The sequence below is a fragment of the Morchella sextelata genome, assembly GCF_020137385.1.
Source record: "Morchella sextelata strain SCLS chromosome Unknown scls_11, whole genome shotgun sequence".
Lineage (NCBI taxonomy): Eukaryota > Fungi > Ascomycota > Pezizomycetes > Pezizales > Morchellaceae > Morchella > Morchella sextelata.
In genome coordinates, this window is record NW_025408626.1 from 1,791,373 (window position 1) to 1,809,530 (window position 18,158).

The window sequence follows — 18,158 nt, forward strand, 5'->3', positions numbered from 1 at the left end:
TCATGCGGGTGGAAGGAGACATCGGGTTGTGCAGATAGATCAAGAAAAAAGAGCGGCCATCACCTCAATGCGTCACAATGGAGAGTCATTTTTCTCAATTGCCCGTCAACTAAGCTTAAACAAGGATACCTGTTCAAGGATTTATCGACATTCAAAAGAAATCTAGGAGGTTTGAGTCCAACTGTTAGCAATTTGACAAGGCAAGATGTCCTGGCCCCATTTCCCAGGCGGGCTCGACCACATAAATGTTGGGGCAGGACAACGATCATCTTGTCGCTACAGCAAAAAGGGACCGCACCACTAGGTTAGTTATTCAAATCTAAGTAATTAATGTCTATACTAAGGTTGAAAAGGCGAATGAGTTTATCAGAGCTGCAAAGAGAGGCAGGTCTCAAACATGTGTCGAAACAGACCCAGATGAATACCCTGCATGAACAAGGCATAAAATCATATAAGGAGAATGATAAATATGTTCTGAAAGATAAACATAAACAGAGAAGGTTGGCCTTTTCGCTTACTACCAGTATTCACATAGCGCGCACGCACCGTACGGGCGACCACAACCACGTCCCACGACCACGTCTACGCAGACTAAGTCCCCCGCCCAATGCCGCACTGGATGCGCCGCAGCACTACCGCAAAAAGGCCACCTCCCACCCCACCGCCCTCCTCTTGACACAATCTGAGACGCCTCGCCATGCCATTCCACAATTCGTGCGTTTAATCACAGAATATCACTCGCGCCAAGACCCACAGCAGCGCAAGGCTGCAACTGTGAATCGATTGACGGAGATACGTATAGTTGTAGGCCATATGAGACGGTCAGGCGTGGCGTCGCGTTGCGTTGCGCCTGACCCTCACTTCCGGCATCGCACTGTGCATGTAACCATTTTTTTTCCTTCGCTCCTGTACCAGGTCTCCCGCGCGCTAGTGTTTTTCTCCCGCTCGCTTTTTGGCTTTCTGCCGCTCGCTTTACTTTTCTCCGGCGAACCTTTCTTCTGCGTGCGGTGGATTTGGTGGATAGACCTTGGTGATTGGTCGTTAGTACGAGTGCCCGGGGCTAGTGGCCGTTGTTGGGTCTCCTGGTTAGTATATTCCGCCCATTTATGTCACCTTCAATTAATACCACCCATCTGTCTTGGGCCCAGCCTTCCTCTGATTGGCTTTCAATTACGCTGTGCTTTGTGCCACAAGAAATCTGTTTGGGTGACAACACATACTCTTCCAGCGGATTTTAGTGTCTGATCAGGTTTCGTATGTGCATGATAGAATATACCTGCAATTACGCACTGTTCCGTAGCTAGGCACAGGAAAGACTTCTTGGAATATGTAATTTACACTCTACTTCAGAGAGCTCATGTTATACTGCTTACTAGTACCGGGGGTCACAGTCAACTGGTGGGTACCCTCTGTCAACTTTTGATATTACCGGGTGACAAAAGTAACCGTGATTTTGCGTAGCAACCAGTAAAAATTGCCCAAATCGACCAACTCCCAAAGTCGGTTCTCGAGATTCCTACCCAACGGATAAGTTCTATCAATCTAATACTTTCCAATTATACAATCCTTTATTTCATATCTATTATGGTTGTGGAGTTATACTTGTTTCAAGACGCATTCCCATACAAAATCTGGTTGCAATGCAAAATCACGGTTACTTTTGTCAACCAGCAATACAAAACGTGGTCAACAGCTAGTGCAGATAGTTCCTACCTTTGGTCAACGTTGACGGAGAAGGGCGGGTGATTGGGAGGCTAGAGCAAGTACAGCTCCGCCAGAGCCAAGCAGGCGAAAACTTAAGTTGACAGCCAAGAAACTATGGGTAGGGCCTTAGATGGGAATAGTTCTACACCACAAAAGTACTCTAACCAATGATGGTTTTTGAGGTGTTGCCACACTTCCATTGTTGGGAGGGAACGGAACATGTGGTTCACTAACAAATACCTCCCCAAATTCCATCCCTATGATACTTCCAGCAAAGTTCGACCACCATGGCTGTGGAATTATGGTATAGTCATTCCTTATACATATGTTGTAATGTCCAATTATGAGATTTCGCGATATTTTACAACTTTACTAAAAATTTTAGTATATATCCACAACCAGCGGCAGTGGAAAATAATCAATAGCACGGTTAGAATCGTTGCAAGATTTCACACTAGAAAAGAAATGAAACCCCTCGAGCATCACCACTCTCTGATCCTCTTCCCAAATCAACCCTAACCCTTCATGCGAGGTCTAGCCAGAGCAGATTTTGATTCTGTAGGAACAGGGGTTCACTCTCCTGACGATTTCCATCCGGTCCAAGAAGGTCAAAATCCGGGATAGCAAATGCATTTTGGTAAGAAAAAGTAGCATCCGCATACCTCGTCCGGGACAGCAAGGTATCCGACAAAATGAGTTCCAGTATATCGAGTTGCGACTGTACTGCTTTCCTGTGAGGCAGGTCTTCAGCTTCTGCTCTTCTTGGCATGATGGCTGTTCAAGGAAGGTAATAACCCGCCGACCAGCCCCCAATAAAAAGCAACATATATACCAACCGCTTCATGGACTAGCACTCGTCTAGACACCCGCGGGTGCCCGCGGGTGCCCGCGGGTCCAATTCAGTAAATAGAGGGAGATAGACACTCTTACCATTTTGTGTGCGCGCAGGCTCTTCATGTTGCAACATGAATAGTGTGGTCGACGATCCAGCTCAAGTCGAGTCCTGGCCATAGCTCGAGCCAACTCGACTCGTAGATGGTTAGGCATGTGCTCGTGGGAAAAGTCTCGAGCTCTCAAGCTAATCTCAAGCTAAATGATGAATGTATTTGTGAAAATTAGGTCCCATTTCTGCTCCATTATAGGTATTCATGCACATATTAAAAACTCTACCAAAGACCGAACAAAGATATGTGATAAAATATCTACCCAAAAACTATCCCACTAGGTCTGAATATCTAATAATAGAAACATACAAATAGCTCAAGCTATCTCAAGTCGAGCCATCGATAGAGCTCGAGCCAACTCAACTCATGGTCAACATCAGCAAGCTACCGTGTATCTCCGAAGACTTCTACTTGTCTCCAAAGACCGCTGCCAAGGCGCATTCTCTCCTAACATCTCCCCGGCATCTTCGTGTCTCGCTTACTCCCTTGAACCTCCGGAGCCGCCCCGTTCTCTCTGGATGCTCTCCAGAGACATTACCTAGGGCCTCCATCGTACACCGAAATTCTACATTTTAACGGGCCCAACAAGCACTTGCTAGGGCCTCCCGAGCCTTTCGAAGCACCCCGAGCTATGTTCTTTTGTCATGGTTGCACTTTCAATGTAACGAACCATGGGCGAGGCGGAAGCTGAGGGGTCGAGGGACATGATTAGGTTTCCTAAGGGGAAGGATAGGCCTCGCGCGAGGGCGAGGGATAGTGCAATGGTATACCCGAAGGCAGGGACGGCGGTCTGTACAAGGACAGAGGGGAGGACGGCGACAAGGGCCGAGGGGGACGCGGCGAAGAACAGGAAGGCGGCGAAGATCATAACAGCGGATGCACAGGGCATGAGGGACAGCAGACGTAACGTGAACTGAGAGTAAAGTAATGTATTGAAGCGAAGTAAATCCCCCAAAGTAATAACCCACAGTAGAATACAGGATGTTGCGTAAGGAAAGAAAGAGAAAGACAACAGAAAACACCAACAACTCTTTATAGTAAGAAAATAGCAACCGATTAATAATCCCACGGAACCTTCCAAACTTCCCAATAACTCATACCTTTAGTATAACAATATAGTTCATAACATTCAACTAGCCCAATCAACACTTGCGAGGGCCCCCTGAGCCATTCGTTATGGCTTGTCAAGTTTTTAAAAATGCTCTGCGAGTCTTCTTTTATTCCATACATGTATATATCTACTGCACCCTCACATATGAAACTCGTTCTATGTTTTTAAATCTATTCTAGTATTTACTAGCCATTGACCTTTCTCTACTTGAAACAAATGGGCCATTCCCAAGATGCTTCGTATATTCACTACCCAAAACCTTTGTCAGGAGCGCCTCCCGACTCTCAGAAGGCCATGTGAGCCTTCTGGAATGCCCCTGTCCCTAGCCTCCAGCAGTTCAACAAGGGCGAGTTGATACGCCTTCCTTGTAGTACTGTCACGTAACTGGAATATTTCCAGTACGTGCCCCGGTAATCTTCCCTGAAAGCCACCTCATGGTTCCGTAGTATCCACTCTGATCCACACCCAGTCGTTTTGTATCGCCCGCTTTCTAAATAGTGCTTCACCTGTACACCTTATATTATGAATCTCGTGACTCTCAGGTTTTTGAAAAACCGATACAGGACCTGTAGGCTTTTAAAACATCTAACGGGATAGTCAAGAAGGTTTAATAAACTCTCTTCACTCTGGCCTAACCCTTCACCGTATTCCGACACCACCCTTGCCAGCGCTGTTCTATTAAAGTTGATAGAATCCGCGATATCCGATAACCTAGTAGCGGTACAATCTATTGCAGACAACTTAGGTTTCGGAGAACCCTCCCCTTCATTTTTTACCCTTTGCCGGTCTTCATTGTTGAAGATGTCTATTATGCCTCGCAGACACTCCCGATAGCTCCCCAAGCCTTCGTAATGTTCCGGAAGAGAAAGAACAACATCTTCCAGATTTAATATCCGTACTTTCATTGCCATATGCCTCGAATGGAAATCGAGAATTTGAACAGTCACGTCGACCTTGTTCGAGGCTACATAAGCCATCTTTATCTGTTGTCTATGGGCGAGCTCGCTGATATCTGTTGAAAACATTGGTATATTCCCAAAGCGCTCTACGTGATCTCTAAAGTGTGATAGTAGATGCATCTTAATGAACTTGAAATAAGATCCTTCACGAATCTCCTCAAGCTACTCCAAGCATCCTTCAAGGCTTACTGGGCCTTCTAGTGCCCTTGTCTGATCTTTTGCATCTTTCTTAGCGTGTTTATAGGCCTTAAATTCCAGAAACACACCCTTGTTTTTATGGAACTCTTCGAGCTAACCCTGTAGATATTCTAGCGTCTCCCTAGAGTATGTTGTGTATTGTGCCATTAGATGGAAATCAATTAGCACTCTTACACACTTCAACACTCTCCCGAAATCCCTCTTTAAAGCCGTTGGAGGTTTCCAAAGAGCCACGGTAAAGGCTCCTAACACTATCCGACCAAGATGTCGCATTTCTTCACCTTGCCATTGAGTGGTTGCACGATATAACTTGTTAGGTACAGCGAGCCCTGGATAAGGCCCAACAGACATGGAGGCCTGATCAAATTCCTCTAGCTATTTGTGCTTCTTCAGAAACAATTGAACCCACCCCATCATATGTTTTAATAGTCTCAAATAAAGATTATTCAAGATATCCGGCTTGTGAAGATCGTACACATTGACCCTTGGCAAGGCCCAGAAGGCAATGTAGATAGTCTTACTGCACTTCGATACCAGGTACTCCACAGGTATCTTATTGGAGGTATCCATCTTATACCGCTTGGCCATTTCCATATATCTCTGTTGAATCCGAGGCGCACTTTGTTGAAGGCCTCCAAGGCCTTTGAAATCAACTTCACACCTTGGGCAGGCATCATTATTGATGTTTAGTAATGCGGCGTGCTCTGGATGATCCATAATCCATGCGCATAGTATCGGATAACATAATCCCTCGAACCCATCCGCACATTGTATCAATTCTCCGCTCTGCCTAAGGCTCTGGAGGCTATCGAGAATATCTCCGAGAACCTTGTGAAGAGCCATCTGGCTCTGCCAATGCTGTTCATCTGCACGTGTCCCTACTCCTAACTTCGGTGGAACACGTAGTACTGCTAGTAATACAATCGCGTAATTAGAGGGCTTATTTCGAGTTTCCGACCTTATATTTTCACTGGTCAAATAAACAGGCCAAGCCTTTTTATCTCTACTGAAATTTGTTAGGTGGGTGCCATCCGATGCGCAAATCACTGGTATGACCGTTGATCCCTCACGCAGAGTATTGTTAATATCTCTTAGCGAATGCTCAGTTCATATTCACGAGGGCTTTACAAACCTGCATCTCCCACCACCAGTCCACCGTTTGCATTTCCCCATACATCCGTTCTCCCATCTCATTATACTCCATTGTTGGGGCATACACCAAAGACTCCCTGAATGCACGCTGCCTCAAAAGGAATCGTACTATAGCCATAGGATCGCGGTAGCAGTAAGGCACCACCTGACTACCTATTTCAACCCCTGAGTGCACCCAACTCTCTGTCCGAAGACCGTTCCTAGAAGACATCTCATCAAGACAGCATGTGAAGCCTCTACCAGTTGTGTAGGAGCCTTTTGGAACGCTAGGAGAGCGAAAATAATCATCTATTTGCTCTTGGGACACCCCGGATTGTAGGAACCAACGCGATAATTTGAATTCCTCTGCGGACTGTAGCGGGCTCCATGGGCTTATGAGAAAGCTATCTGTGACCTCGTTATATCCCGATGTTGGGAAAAGGGCTTCACTTGCACCCTCATATATTCTAGTGGCTAGGTTAAACAGTAGACGTCCAGGGTCCAAATCACCATTCGATTGTTCGTCGGATTCGGATTCGTAGCACTCCGCCAAATCCCAGTCCTCACTGTGCTCACCTAGGCCTCTACGAAGGCTCCCCAATGCTTCTTCACATGGCTGGGAGAACTGCGTATTATACCATTCAGCTGCTTGTCCCAAATGCTCTTTCACTAGATGTCGATCAAAACTTCCAGGGCTCGAGTAGGTTCATATACAAAATGGACAACAAGATCTCATTGTTGATATTAGACATTGGTAAGACTCCCCAGGCCTTTGAAACTACTCCTTGGGTATGCATCAGGGGCCTTCAATGTGAACTCTTGATACCAACACTAAGAGTCAGTACTAAGCTCGATTCTACCAACACAACGAGTGCGATATCATGATCCAACTCCAACACAAACATCTAATAGATAACCTAGCGAGGTTTATTCCACTATAGCGAGAATAGTATACATACATGTATATAAGCTCCATTCAACCTCCATTCAGCTCCAGGAGCTTTCAAGAATGCTATCTAAGCCCTCGAATCTACCTAACTATAGTTGAATACAATACCAATCTCCCTTTCAAGCCATCCATCCTCATCTAGATATAAGATGGTTAGATCTACTGTGTGTAAACTCTATCAGAATCATCATTGACATCTAGATATACAGCCACTACTACACCCTCCTGATTCATCATCGGATTCAAATTGGGAAGCCCCATCAAACTCTGAAAAAGGCCCAATACTCAAAGAAAAATTCCCTGTTAAACCTAACCAAGATCATTTACTGGAAGCTGAATCAGCCATTGGCCAAAGTTGCGAAAACGAAGAAGTCCTGCCAAGCCCTCTGAAAGAGCATTCAGACTGTGAAGTTTGTGCTACACCAGAGGAAACACCGTATAGGCATTCTTCCCCTGAGCTCAGTGTACCATCTGGGGAGAGCATCAGAACCGTTATATCTTTCCGTGAACGATTATCATCCCCCGAATCTCTTGGCACTGAGTCACACCAAGATTTGGTAGACGGGAGAGAGCAAGCTTCTCCAAAGCCCAAACAGAACCCCTCGAAGACTTCAGCACATATAAGGAAGGCTCATCACATCTCCAAGAAGCGTCGGCTTATATTCAAAGAAGGCACTCCAATATCTCGAGAAATGCCTCAAAGAGGAAGACAACCAGCGGCTTTTAAATGCACTACAATCGCAGAGGTGAGGCGGGTGCTGCAGCTTAATGGGAAGGATGCCCTCTATAGGGCTCTACGCACCGACCTCGGGGAAGAGATGATTAGGCTAGAATGGGTTAATAAGCTAACCTCTGGAGAAGATTTATACAATCATTTAGTTACCTACCTAATCGACCACAGGGCTATCAGCATCTTGAAGTCTACATTTGTACAGAAGGCTTCAGAGTACTCTAGGACCACAGCAGCAGTCCTCAAATTTCTTATCGTTGATCGAATCCAGAAGTCCAGTAGAGCACACAACGGTGTAAACCGCGCACTAGACAATCTAGAGGTCCCAGAAGACCCTGCACAAGGCTCACCTAACGATCCTTGGAAGGAATTTGGAATCACACTTAGACCTGCAATAACTATCCATGTTAATGACCCGCTGAAGACAAGAGCCCCAAGAAGCGCTGTCTACCATCACTACGACTGGTTCGGTCCAGCATTCCTACCTCCTTCACTTGCCGTCCTCCCGAATTTTAGCTTGCAAGAGTTAACAAAGGTTGCGATGAAGCGTTTGCTAAGACCTGCCGTAGGCATCCCCGAGAGGGCCATTTGAGCCTTCTATGGAGCCATCAATAATCCTCCACCCCGGGGTGCCAATGCATATCCACAAAACCCGGAATATTCTTGTATTGGTGACGCCGATGAGTTGGAGGCCTGGCTCAAAACCAGTGAGGCCAAACCATTGAAAATTTGCTCGGTGCTCTATAGGCCCACTGCACTACTTAGGGAGGCTTCTTACAGGCCTCAAACTCCCCCTCCCGATGGGTGGGACAACCTGACACCGGATGATCTGATTCCGGTCGAACTTGAGGCAGACAAAGAAATCTTTCAATTCGCAGATGGAGTGAATAAGAAAGGTTTGAGATTTCCTATACCCACTCAAGATAGAGAATTTCAAGTCGTATTGGCCATGCTCCATGAGCATATTGAGAGGTTTCAAATGCTCGGGAGAAGGCTCAATAGGCATTATAGTCTGTACTTCCCTAATGGCATTAATTTTGATTCTTGCCATTACGATCGTACCCGCTTTTGGACTTTTGCTGACAGAAACCACCTGTTCAGAGCGAATAACAGCGTAGGAGGAGATAGGCATAATCAAACCGACAGTAACAAAAAGGACGAAGAGGACGAAGAGGATGAAGAGGAAGAAGAGGACGAAGAGGAGGAAGAGGAGGAAGAGGACGATAAGGGCGATGAGGACGATGAGGACTATGTGGACCATCAATCCTAGGTTAATAATATCAATGCCTATTATGGGGTTCGGAAAGCTCATCAGGGGATTATCAAGGCGCTCGGAAGGCTCCTTCAAGGTGGGGGGTATAGGCTCTTAAGCTTATTATTTTTTGTTTTTTTTGTTGGTTGTTGAAGCATGTTTGATTTTTCTAGATGCAGTTGTTATCCTAATATAGATTAGCGTGATAAGTTAGCAATTATATAGCTCAAATGCAGAGTAGTGAAGTTTTAGCAAGCCATTGAAAAGGCTTCTAAAACCTTTAGCTCTGATCGGTATAACTATATCAGGTTAGATTATTTATAGCCAAGAGACAAAGAAAAGCCAGTAAGGATATTATATAGTAGAGGCCCCAAGGGCGTTCGTCAAGGTTTTGAGATGCCTCTTCTGCTCCACTACCACCACAGCTAGCATGCCTCCCAGACCAAAATCACAGAAACGCTCAGTTCCCGGTGGACCCAATCAGCGTGCTCCAATTTCGTCTTCTGTTAATAAACGCTTACGGGGTGCAATGAGTGTTTCTAGTGCGGCCAGCTCTTTCAATTCTATAAACTCTATAGTTTCTGGATCGATAATAGAGGCGGACACAGATTTTGGTAACGCCCACCGAGCCTTGTAGAGAGCTTCGATAGCTATCCCGAGGGCCAAGCAGTGGAGGAATACTCCTCAGGTAGGTGGGTCGGACTTGAGAATCATCCAGAGGAGGACGACGCTGCCCTGGAGATCTATGAAGATGACTATGGCTATGTGGATGACTATGATGAGGATGAACCTGGACATGAGAATCTCCCACCTCCACCACCAATACTAGCTCTGCCCCGACCAACACCAAGGCCCCTCTCTGAATATAGGCCCTCTCCACCACCACCACCACCTAACCGGCTATTACAAAGGCGCCTCCCAGGATGAATACCAGCTCAGGCTCCCCCAGAATGAAAACATTTTCAGGCTCCCGTAAACCAGGGATCAGGGCTCGGGAAAAGAGCGGTGGAAGCTCCTGTAGCCTCCGCCAGGGATCTTGTTGCCTCCCGTAAAAGATCAAGTAGGCCAGTAGAAGAAGCAATTGCTTCTTCATCTGTCCCGGTGAAAATAACGCAGGTATGTGCTCAATACACTCTCTGGTTTGTCTATACTTATCGTACAAGTATGGCAATTGTAATGCAGTTAATCCACCCAAACCGACGATGCAACAGCACCTCCGGAGGGCCGGGCAAGCCTTCGAGAGAGCCATCTTTACATCTCCGAATTCCTCGGTTCGTTCGTCAAGCACCTTACGACATGAGCATGAGCTTGATCATACACCACCGGCTTCACAGTCATATCATACCCCTCCGGCTACCCAATATTGTGGTTCCCCTTCCGTGCTTGGAACACCTGGGCTGGAGTCAGTTTGCGGGTCGGATAGCAAGTTGCCAGAATACAAGCCAATGATTAAACATGCCGGACAGCTTCTTGGGCGTTATACACTGCTTGAGGAGCCTTGGCCACAACCTGACTCTCTTATTATTAATATTCGAAGATTTTGGGCAGAAGCAAACGATCATTTTAATACAAGTTAAAATCTGACTAAAAGTGCTAGAACATACGTGAGTAGTTTTAAAGCCTTCCATAAGGCTCAGGGAACCATTGTGTGGTTTGGAGTGTGGGAGAATAGACGACTTGAGGAGGGTTTGAACACGTGACCTTTGTGAGGAATATGTTTATAGTGCAAAGAAGATACTATTGCGCCGCTGAGTTCCAGCGACAGTTATTGGGAGTTTGTTGCTCCTTATATACAGATAGTTCTTAGTACCACGTGATCCCCTGATTACATAATCCTAGCGCTAAGCCTCCTTATTCCAACTATGAGTCATCCCTTATACATGAGTAATTACCATACATAACCGATGTCGCAATGACATATTTTTACACTTCCCCTCACTTGCCACATCGTATCAATTCTGACAATTTTTGGTGAGCTGGTTTTGGTAGTCCTTTGGTCATTATGTCCGCGACATTGTCTTCGGTAGGGACATAGAGGATTTCGAAGGTTCCGGCTTCGAGTTGTTCACGTGTGTAGTGGTAGTGAACGTCGATGTGCTTGGACCGGTCGTGGATGCGTGGGTTCCGACAGAGTTCGATAGAACCTGTGTTGTCGGCGTGTATGAAGTACTGGTATTGTTGTTGGAGTTCGTGCAAGGCATTACGAATCCATACCAGTTGTCGAGCTGCGAGGGACAGGGCCATGTATTCGGCTTCTGTGGTTGAGACTGCGACTGATTTCTGCTTCCGGCTTCTCCAGCTGATGGCTGACTTCCCTAGTCTGAACACGTATCCTGAGAACGATTTTCTGTCATCTAGATCTGAAGCGTAGGAACTGTCTGAGAATCCGTCGAGTGTTCTGGTATTCCCCTTCGGGTAGAACAGGTTCCAGTCTTTGGTTCCGTTGAGGTATCGGAGAGTTCGCTTGGCTGCTCGTAGGTGATCCTCGGTTGGGCATGAGGAGTACTGAGATAGAGCGGTAACGGCATGGGTGATATCAGGTCGGGTAGCTATACTCGCGTACATCAGTGAACCTATTATAGATTGGTACTCAGTTGGCTTCTCGATTTGGTCTTCCAGTTCGCCTTTGTGAAGGTTGAGGTTCGGTTCGAGAGGTGTGCCAACTGGTTTGCAGTTACTCATTCCAAATTTATCCAGGATCTTGTTGATGTATGCGCGTTGTGATAGCGTGATACCGTTGTTGGTTACCGTTATTTCTATTCCCAGTATGAACTTCGAGTTACCGAGATCCGTACATTCGAAATCTGCCTTGAGGAGTTGTCTGATTTCTTTTCTGAATGGGGAGTCGGGTCCGAATATCATGATGTCATCTACATACACCGATATGTATAGATGGTGGTTCTTATGTATGAAGACACATGGGTCGAATTTGGCTGGGACGAATCCTTTCCGTTGAAGGGAGTCTGCTAGGCAAGCATACCATTCACGGGGTGATTGCTTTAGTCCGTATATACATTTTCGAAGTTTACAAACCTTGTTGTCCTGCCTGTAGCCTTCAGGCAGTTCCATGTATATTTCCTCCTTCAATACACCATACAGGAAGGCTGACTTGACGTCCATTTGTTGTGGTATCCAACCGTTATGTGCAGCTAGTGCCAGTAGGAGTCGTAGAGAATCATATCGTGCAACGGGGGCGAAGGTCTCATCGTAGTCTTGGTACTGTACTTGGGTGAAGCCTTTAGCAACGTACCTTGCTTTGTACCGTTCGATTGTTCCGTCCGCGTTGTGTTTCACTTTAAATACCCACTTTCCTTTGACTACTGCTCGGTTGGTTGGTCGGTTGACAATGTCCCAGGTATGGGCTTTGTCAAGGGCGTCTTTCTCAGTCTGTATCGCCTTTTTCCATAGATGTTGATCGTCGCTGTTCATGGCTTGATGATAGGTTGAAGGTTCGGTTACAAGGTGTACACGGTAGATCGCAGGTTCATTGGATATATCTTGGTATTCTAGGTCCAAATCCTTTCTGGCTTTTATAATGTCGGCTTTGAATTCTTTAATCATTGCTTGACATTCGTCTTCATCTATTGGACCGTCCTCTCGTATTGATTCAATGTACCCTTTTTGTTGCTCCTGTAGTTGTATTACCTTGTTGTTGTATTCCTTCCTTCTTATTTCCTTATCAAGTTCATAATCCATTTTCTTACGGACGCGATTCGATCGTCTTGGAGCTGGTGGTGGATCTGATTGTTTTGGAGGTTGTGGTGGTGTACCTTTGGGTGTCGTTGACGCAAGTGGTTTTCCTTTGAAACCTTTGAATGGTACGACTGGTGCTGGAATTTTCTCCCAGTTGTCTCTTGGGTCTCTCGGTTGTCCCATAGGTACGGCAGGTTGTTTTCCCTTGTGTGGTGTAGCCGGTGGTGGTTGTCTAACCTGTTCCGGTGATTCCGGGAACAATCCTGGCATTTCTGTACGGTTCTCTTCGATTGCATTTGACTCGGGTTCTGGATCAGACCTGTCTTCTGATTCGTATCCGTCGTCTGATGGTGCAGTTGCCGTTTCTGGTTTCAGGCTGGGGATGAAGTCGAGTTCCACTGAGACTTCCCCTGATTCAGGAGGGGGGAATGTGACGTCCCGACTTTCAATTACCCTATGTTGTGTTCCTATCCAGATACGGTATATTTTATTACTGTCTGAGTATCCAACTATGATTCCTTCATATGCTCGGGGTGCTAGTTTGCTTCCTGCTGGCCTAGAGTTTTCTGGGATGTGGACATAGCATTTTTTACCGAATGGTTGAAGGTGTTGTATACTTGGCTTGGTTCCTTTCAGGGCTTCAAAGGGGGTCTTTCCCTTAAGCGTACTGTGTGGTAGCCTGTTTTTGAGGTAGACAGCTGTTGCGTATGCTTCTCCCCATAACGACTTAGGATGGTCCATGATCATGCACCTGACCATTGTGGTTACCGTCTTGTTGAATCGTTCTGCAACTCCATTAGATTCAGGAGTGTATGGGGGAGTCTGTTCATGAACTATTCCTTGTGAATCGAAGTAGTTCGTTATGTCCTTGTTGATGTATTCACCACCACCATCCGTTCTGAATCTCAGTATTGTTGTGCTATACTGTTTCTCGATCCTTGTAACATAGGCCTTGATGGCCTTCTTTGCGTCTTCTTTTTGTTTCAGGAGATATATCCATGCGAAGCGGGTGTAATCATCGATGAAGGACATATAGTACTGAGCTTTTCCTTGTGACTGTATACTGAACTTTCCAGATAGATCTGAGTGGATTAGTTCGAATGGTCGTTTGGATCTAGTACTAATTGGTGCAGGTTTCTTGTGTACGCTTTTTGATAGTGCACATTGACTGCAGTGGAAACTTTCTGGTTTGGGAGGCAGCCTTTGAATGTCGTGATACAAGTTTTCTAGTGTCGCAGGGTGGCCTAACGCTTGATGCCATTCATCGTAAGTGGTCAAACGAACTGTATTGCTAACTACTTGTACATTCCAAAGTCCCTTCTCCAATTTTCCCCAAATTATTCCTTTCTTTTCTTTTGTAACCAACTTGCTTCCTCCTCCTGACTCCGTTCTAAATCCCTTTTTGTCGAGCACGGTTTCGGAGACCAATCCCACATTTCCCAAGGTTGGGACCAACAGCACATTGGTGAGGAGAATGGAGGATCTACTTCCATCGGGAAGGTGGCAGCTGAAACTAGCGCTTCCCATTCCGGTGACAGCGTGGTTGGTTCCATCAGCTGTTCGGACATTGCCGGTGTGAGGTCGGATGTCGATGAGTTGGTCTTGGAAGGGTGTGACGTGAGAGGTTGCTCCAGAATCAAGGATCCAAGTAAGGGGTTGGGAGTTGTCGTGGCGTACCATACAGATAGTGGTTGTAGAGTCATTTACTACAACCGATGCCGAGTTGTCCTTTCTCCTTCCCTTTCTGTTCTTGTTCTGTTCTTTGAGCTTTCTGCACTCCGTGTACTCGTGGCCTTTATAAGGCTGTCCCCTTTTCTTGCACCAGGTGCATTCCTTGTCGCTTGTGGTACTCCTGGTATGGAGTACTTTGTTTCCTGTTTGAGGGGCTACCTCATCCAGGTTCTGTAGTCGTTGGCGAACGTCTTCGTAAGTAACATCCTGTTTGGTCTGGATGTTGTCGACAACGTTGCTCATCGATTTGGGTAGCGAGCTTAGGAGGAATGCCGCCATGGCTTCGTTGGATTTGGTGAGGGGTAGGAGGGCCTGAGCGAGTTTGTGGTCTGCGCTTTGGCATCTGGACTTAAGAGTATTCCAGTTCGCATCGAAGGTTGCGAGATGCTCGGTCAGTGATCCGCCTTCTTGCATCTTCGTGTCTAGGACGTGGCTGAGGAGGGTGATCGTGGTGTTGGGTGAGACACGATCGTAGAGGTCTTTGAGCGCCTTCCATGCATAGAATGCATTTTCGGCGGAGACGACTGTTGGTTGTATTTCTTCGCATACAGCAGAGATGAGAAGGCTGTGCATTTGTTTACGAGCCTTCTTTATCTCGGTGTTGCTGAGTTCGGTGTCATTCTCGTCAGGGTTCTCGATGCTCAACGCTTCCCACCAGTCTACAGCGTCGAACGTTATCCTCCAGGCACTCGCCCAAGTTTGGTAGTTGGATTGCCCTTGTAGCTTAGGGAGTCCATCAAACTTGAGACGAATGTTACTGGTGGCTGTTGTCTCTGAGGGTTTAATCTCAGCAGCCTTGGATGACGATTCTCCTTCTGAAGGCATGATGTTGTATGAAGTGTTGTTGAGTTAAGCGAGGTGGTGATGGTGTAGTGCGGATTCTATTTGGCAGAACCCGGGCTCATAACCTGTGGTTTGGAGTGTGGGAGAATAGACGACTTGAGGAGGGTTTGAACACGTGACCTTTGTGAGGAATATGTTTATAGTGCAAAGAAGATACTATTGCGCCGCTGAGTTCCAGCGACAGTTATTGGGAGTTTGTTGCTCCTTATATACAGATAGTTCTTAGTACCACGTGATCCCCTGATTACATAATCCTAGCGCTAAGCCTCCTTATTCCAACTATGAGTCATCCCTTATACATGAGTAATTACCATACATAACCGATGTCGCAATGACATATTTTTACACATTGCTTATGTGACTAGGTTCAAATCGTATCTTCACGAGTGAGATCACATCTTGTTTATGCCATCAAAGACTATATGGTGAAGGGCATTCTGTATAGGATGAAGGAGCTTCTTACAGTGGATAAAAGAGCCACCAAACTCAATTATCTACTCGAAAAGGACCGTTTCATTAGTGACCCTGACAACTATTCGGTAAGCATTTCTTGTCTTCGGTTAGCCTTTTAGAAGGCTCTAACAGACTTCAGACAGGCCGTCGGCACTTCTGGGCTCCAGAAATCGTGGACGTGATATTTCTGAAGTATTACAAAGGCGACAAGATGCGTGGTGCAAAGGATCCTGATTTCGTCGATGGTATTTCTCCGGCATTCAAATGCCTGGTCTGTACCGGATCTGGTTTGTCCTCCGATGTTGGACGACTGGAGATTACGTAGAAGGTGTGCACTTCAACCCGAGCCAGAATATGGATATCATGTGTAAGGCATCTCCAGCCCTGTGAAAGGCTCCTGCTGACTTGTGAATGTCAAGCAATGTATTCTAGGATTATGGATACATTGAAGAAGAGAAGTGTACAGAACCAAGTGGACACTCTAGAAGTGATACGAGAAACGATTGGAGAGAAGGTACGCATCCCTATCCAACTACACATGGTGCTGCACGTACTAATCACCTTACTATATAGGTTGAGGAATTACGAGAGCTCAAAGAGATGATATCGAAGGTGGGGCAGAAGGAAGACGATGAGGTGTTGGCAGCAGATATCGCGGCGTGGAGGGCTGCAAAGGCCCATCGCAAGGCTCAGGCAGACAGAGCTATGGTCGAGCATAGCAAGGTGGACAACATTGGCGTGTCACTCGTGCTAGGTGACAGGGCAGAGGTGCTAGGTGAAGGGGTAGATATTACACCAACGGCTTCTGAAGCCTGACCAAGGGCCTAGGAGGCATAAGCGGTAGGAATTCCTATGGTGGATATGGATAAATAAATATATTGTCTCTACGCTCTATCAGAAATTTTGTATGCTAGTAAATTACTATGTGTTTGAGTTTGGGTTACTAAGTCCCACTGAGCCTTGTTAGAGTCTGCTCGGAGGTTCTCCTGAGATGTCAAGAGAGCAGCTGGGTGCTCAGGAGAGGACAGGAGAAAGGCACAGTGCTTGGGAGAGGGTATGAGGATAGATCTTTCCCTCCCAGAGATCAGGAGAGTAGAGGAGGCCCTGCGGAGCCGTCAGGAGGGTGTGGGAGGGGGTGAAGGGTTTTCTTAGTAGCTCAGGAGAGTATAGGAGACCTTGTTGAGCTCTCGTGAGGGTGTGGGAGGGGTTGAATCATTTTCTTAGTGGCTCAGGAGAGTTTAGGAGATGTTGCTGAGCCCTTGGATGGGTGTAGGAAGGGGTAAACGGTTTTCCTACTAGCTCAGCAGATTGTCAGGAGTGTGTCTCTGTAAATACATATATGTGATTATCTTACTATAGGATCACTGCCGGTATAGCCTCCCAAACCATTGACAAGTCTCCGGATGACTAGTCGGATGCGCGAACCCCTCTAGAGAATTAAAGTTTGGTGGGTATCTCCGGAGATCTCTCATGTCTTCCGTGCCTCCGGTCAAGTTGGTACAGTTTGCTGATGAACCTGGGCTCGTAGAGTTTGAGAGAAAAACTCAAAGTGAGGACTTGAGACAGCTCGACTTTTCGACCACACTAAAGATCACTAACCTATTGTTTTAATCTCCTACTTCTTGCCCTCCAGAATATGCCGCTTGCCATTCCCGCATCATACGTTGTCACTCGGAACCTATCCCTGCCCGATGAGGATGGGCAACCTATCATTTGTATAACGTGAGACTATGTACGAGGGACTATAGTGCCAAGGAATACAACCTAGACGAAGACGTAGTAGAGGGTATTCAAGACTATGGACTATGGGGTGGCCCTATTTGATCTCACAATCAAACTGAACCCTATGACGTAGTGTGGACCAAGAATAATATTCGTGGCGTAGAATACAGAGAGAGAGAGAATCTTATATTGCATAGAAGCCGAAGCTTATCGCACACCTAACTACCCGACTACAACCTCCACCGACTAACCCGAAAGCAAAGACGAAGTACAAACACTAACTACCGCAGCTACAAGAACTGCGTACATAATAAAACAAAAACAGCGCACGAAGAGGGCGCGAATAACAAGTAGTACAGGTAAGCAGAATCTAAGCGACAACAAAGAAACCTCCCCGTAGTAAGAATAAAACCCCAAACTTCTCCGTCAACTACATTAGCGAGCACAATCCTATACATGGTGTTCAACCGAAACGGTATCATTACCAACGTTCCCGGTGTCATATCTGTGGACGAACCTTAACAGGACTGGGAAACCACGCGCATGAAGGCAGGAAAGGCCAACCGCAATAGCATCAGGTGTGAAAGCGAGGGGGGGTGGATCGAGTATGGGTCCTCGGGCAGCTGGTTGTCAGGCAGCGAGGAATTGAGGAGTGGTGACCAATAGGTCAGGTAAGAATGGGTGGGGTCGTCGGTCCCTGGAGCAACGGCTAAAGACTGTGCCCGAGTCGTAGTTGAA

General features: G+C 46.5%; 7 protein-coding genes across 7 annotated transcripts; 4 read left to right on the forward strand and 3 right to left on the reverse strand.

Moving 5' to 3' along the window:
• Nucleotides 1-2,227: 2,227 nt before the first annotated feature.
• Nucleotides 2,228-2,473, reverse strand: H6S33_001893 (uncharacterized protein; the record flags this gene model as incomplete). Its single annotated transcript, XM_044833271.1, has 1 exon — nucleotides 2,228-2,473. The coding sequence occupies one exon, from the start codon at nucleotides 2,471-2,473 to the stop codon at nucleotides 2,228-2,230; it is 246 nt and encodes an 81-aa protein (XP_044693954.1).
• An 846-nt stretch (nucleotides 2,474-3,319) lies between these two features.
• Nucleotides 3,320-3,565, forward strand: H6S33_001894 (uncharacterized protein; the record flags this gene model as incomplete). The annotated part of the gene is made up of 1 exon (XM_044833272.1): nucleotides 3,320-3,565. The coding sequence occupies one exon, from the start codon at nucleotides 3,320-3,322 to the stop codon at nucleotides 3,563-3,565; it is 246 nt and encodes an 81-aa protein (XP_044693955.1).
• A 1,726-nt stretch (nucleotides 3,566-5,291) lies between these two features.
• Nucleotides 5,292-6,783, reverse strand: H6S33_001895 (uncharacterized protein; the record flags this gene model as incomplete). Its single annotated transcript, XM_044833273.1, has 3 exons — nucleotides 5,292-5,981; nucleotides 6,049-6,716; nucleotides 6,771-6,783. The coding sequence occupies 3 exons, from the start codon at nucleotides 6,781-6,783 to the stop codon at nucleotides 5,292-5,294; spliced, it is 1,371 nt and encodes a 456-aa protein (XP_044693956.1).
• Nucleotides 6,784-7,145: 362 nt separating this feature from the next.
• On the forward strand, nucleotides 7,146-8,996 carry H6S33_001896 (uncharacterized protein; the record flags this gene model as incomplete). The annotated part of the gene is made up of 3 exons (XM_044833274.1): nucleotides 7,146-7,148; nucleotides 7,206-8,274; nucleotides 8,332-8,996. 3 exons carry the CDS (start codon nucleotides 7,146-7,148, stop codon nucleotides 8,994-8,996), a joined length of 1,737 nt encoding a protein of 578 aa, XP_044693957.1.
• Nucleotides 8,997-9,408: 412 nt separating this feature from the next.
• Nucleotides 9,409-9,905, forward strand: H6S33_001897 (uncharacterized protein; the record flags this gene model as incomplete). The annotated part of the gene is made up of 2 exons (XM_044833275.1): nucleotides 9,409-9,592; nucleotides 9,649-9,905. 2 exons carry the CDS (start codon nucleotides 9,409-9,411, stop codon nucleotides 9,903-9,905), a joined length of 441 nt encoding a protein of 146 aa, XP_044693958.1.
• Nucleotides 9,906-10,913: 1,008 nt separating this feature from the next.
• On the reverse strand, nucleotides 10,914-15,227 carry H6S33_001898 (uncharacterized protein; the record flags this gene model as incomplete). Its single annotated transcript, XM_044833276.1, has 1 exon — nucleotides 10,914-15,227. The coding sequence occupies one exon, from the start codon at nucleotides 15,225-15,227 to the stop codon at nucleotides 10,914-10,916; it is 4,314 nt and encodes a 1,437-aa protein (XP_044693959.1).
• A 440-nt stretch (nucleotides 15,228-15,667) lies between these two features.
• H6S33_001899 (uncharacterized protein) lies at nucleotides 15,668-16,212 on the forward strand (the record flags this gene model as incomplete). Its single annotated transcript, XM_044833277.1, has 3 exons — nucleotides 15,668-15,784; nucleotides 15,838-15,943; nucleotides 16,118-16,212. Coding segments are annotated over 3 exons (318 nt in total), but the record flags the coding sequence as incomplete, so codon positions are not given.
• Between the last annotated feature and the right edge of the window lie 1,946 nt (nucleotides 16,213-18,158).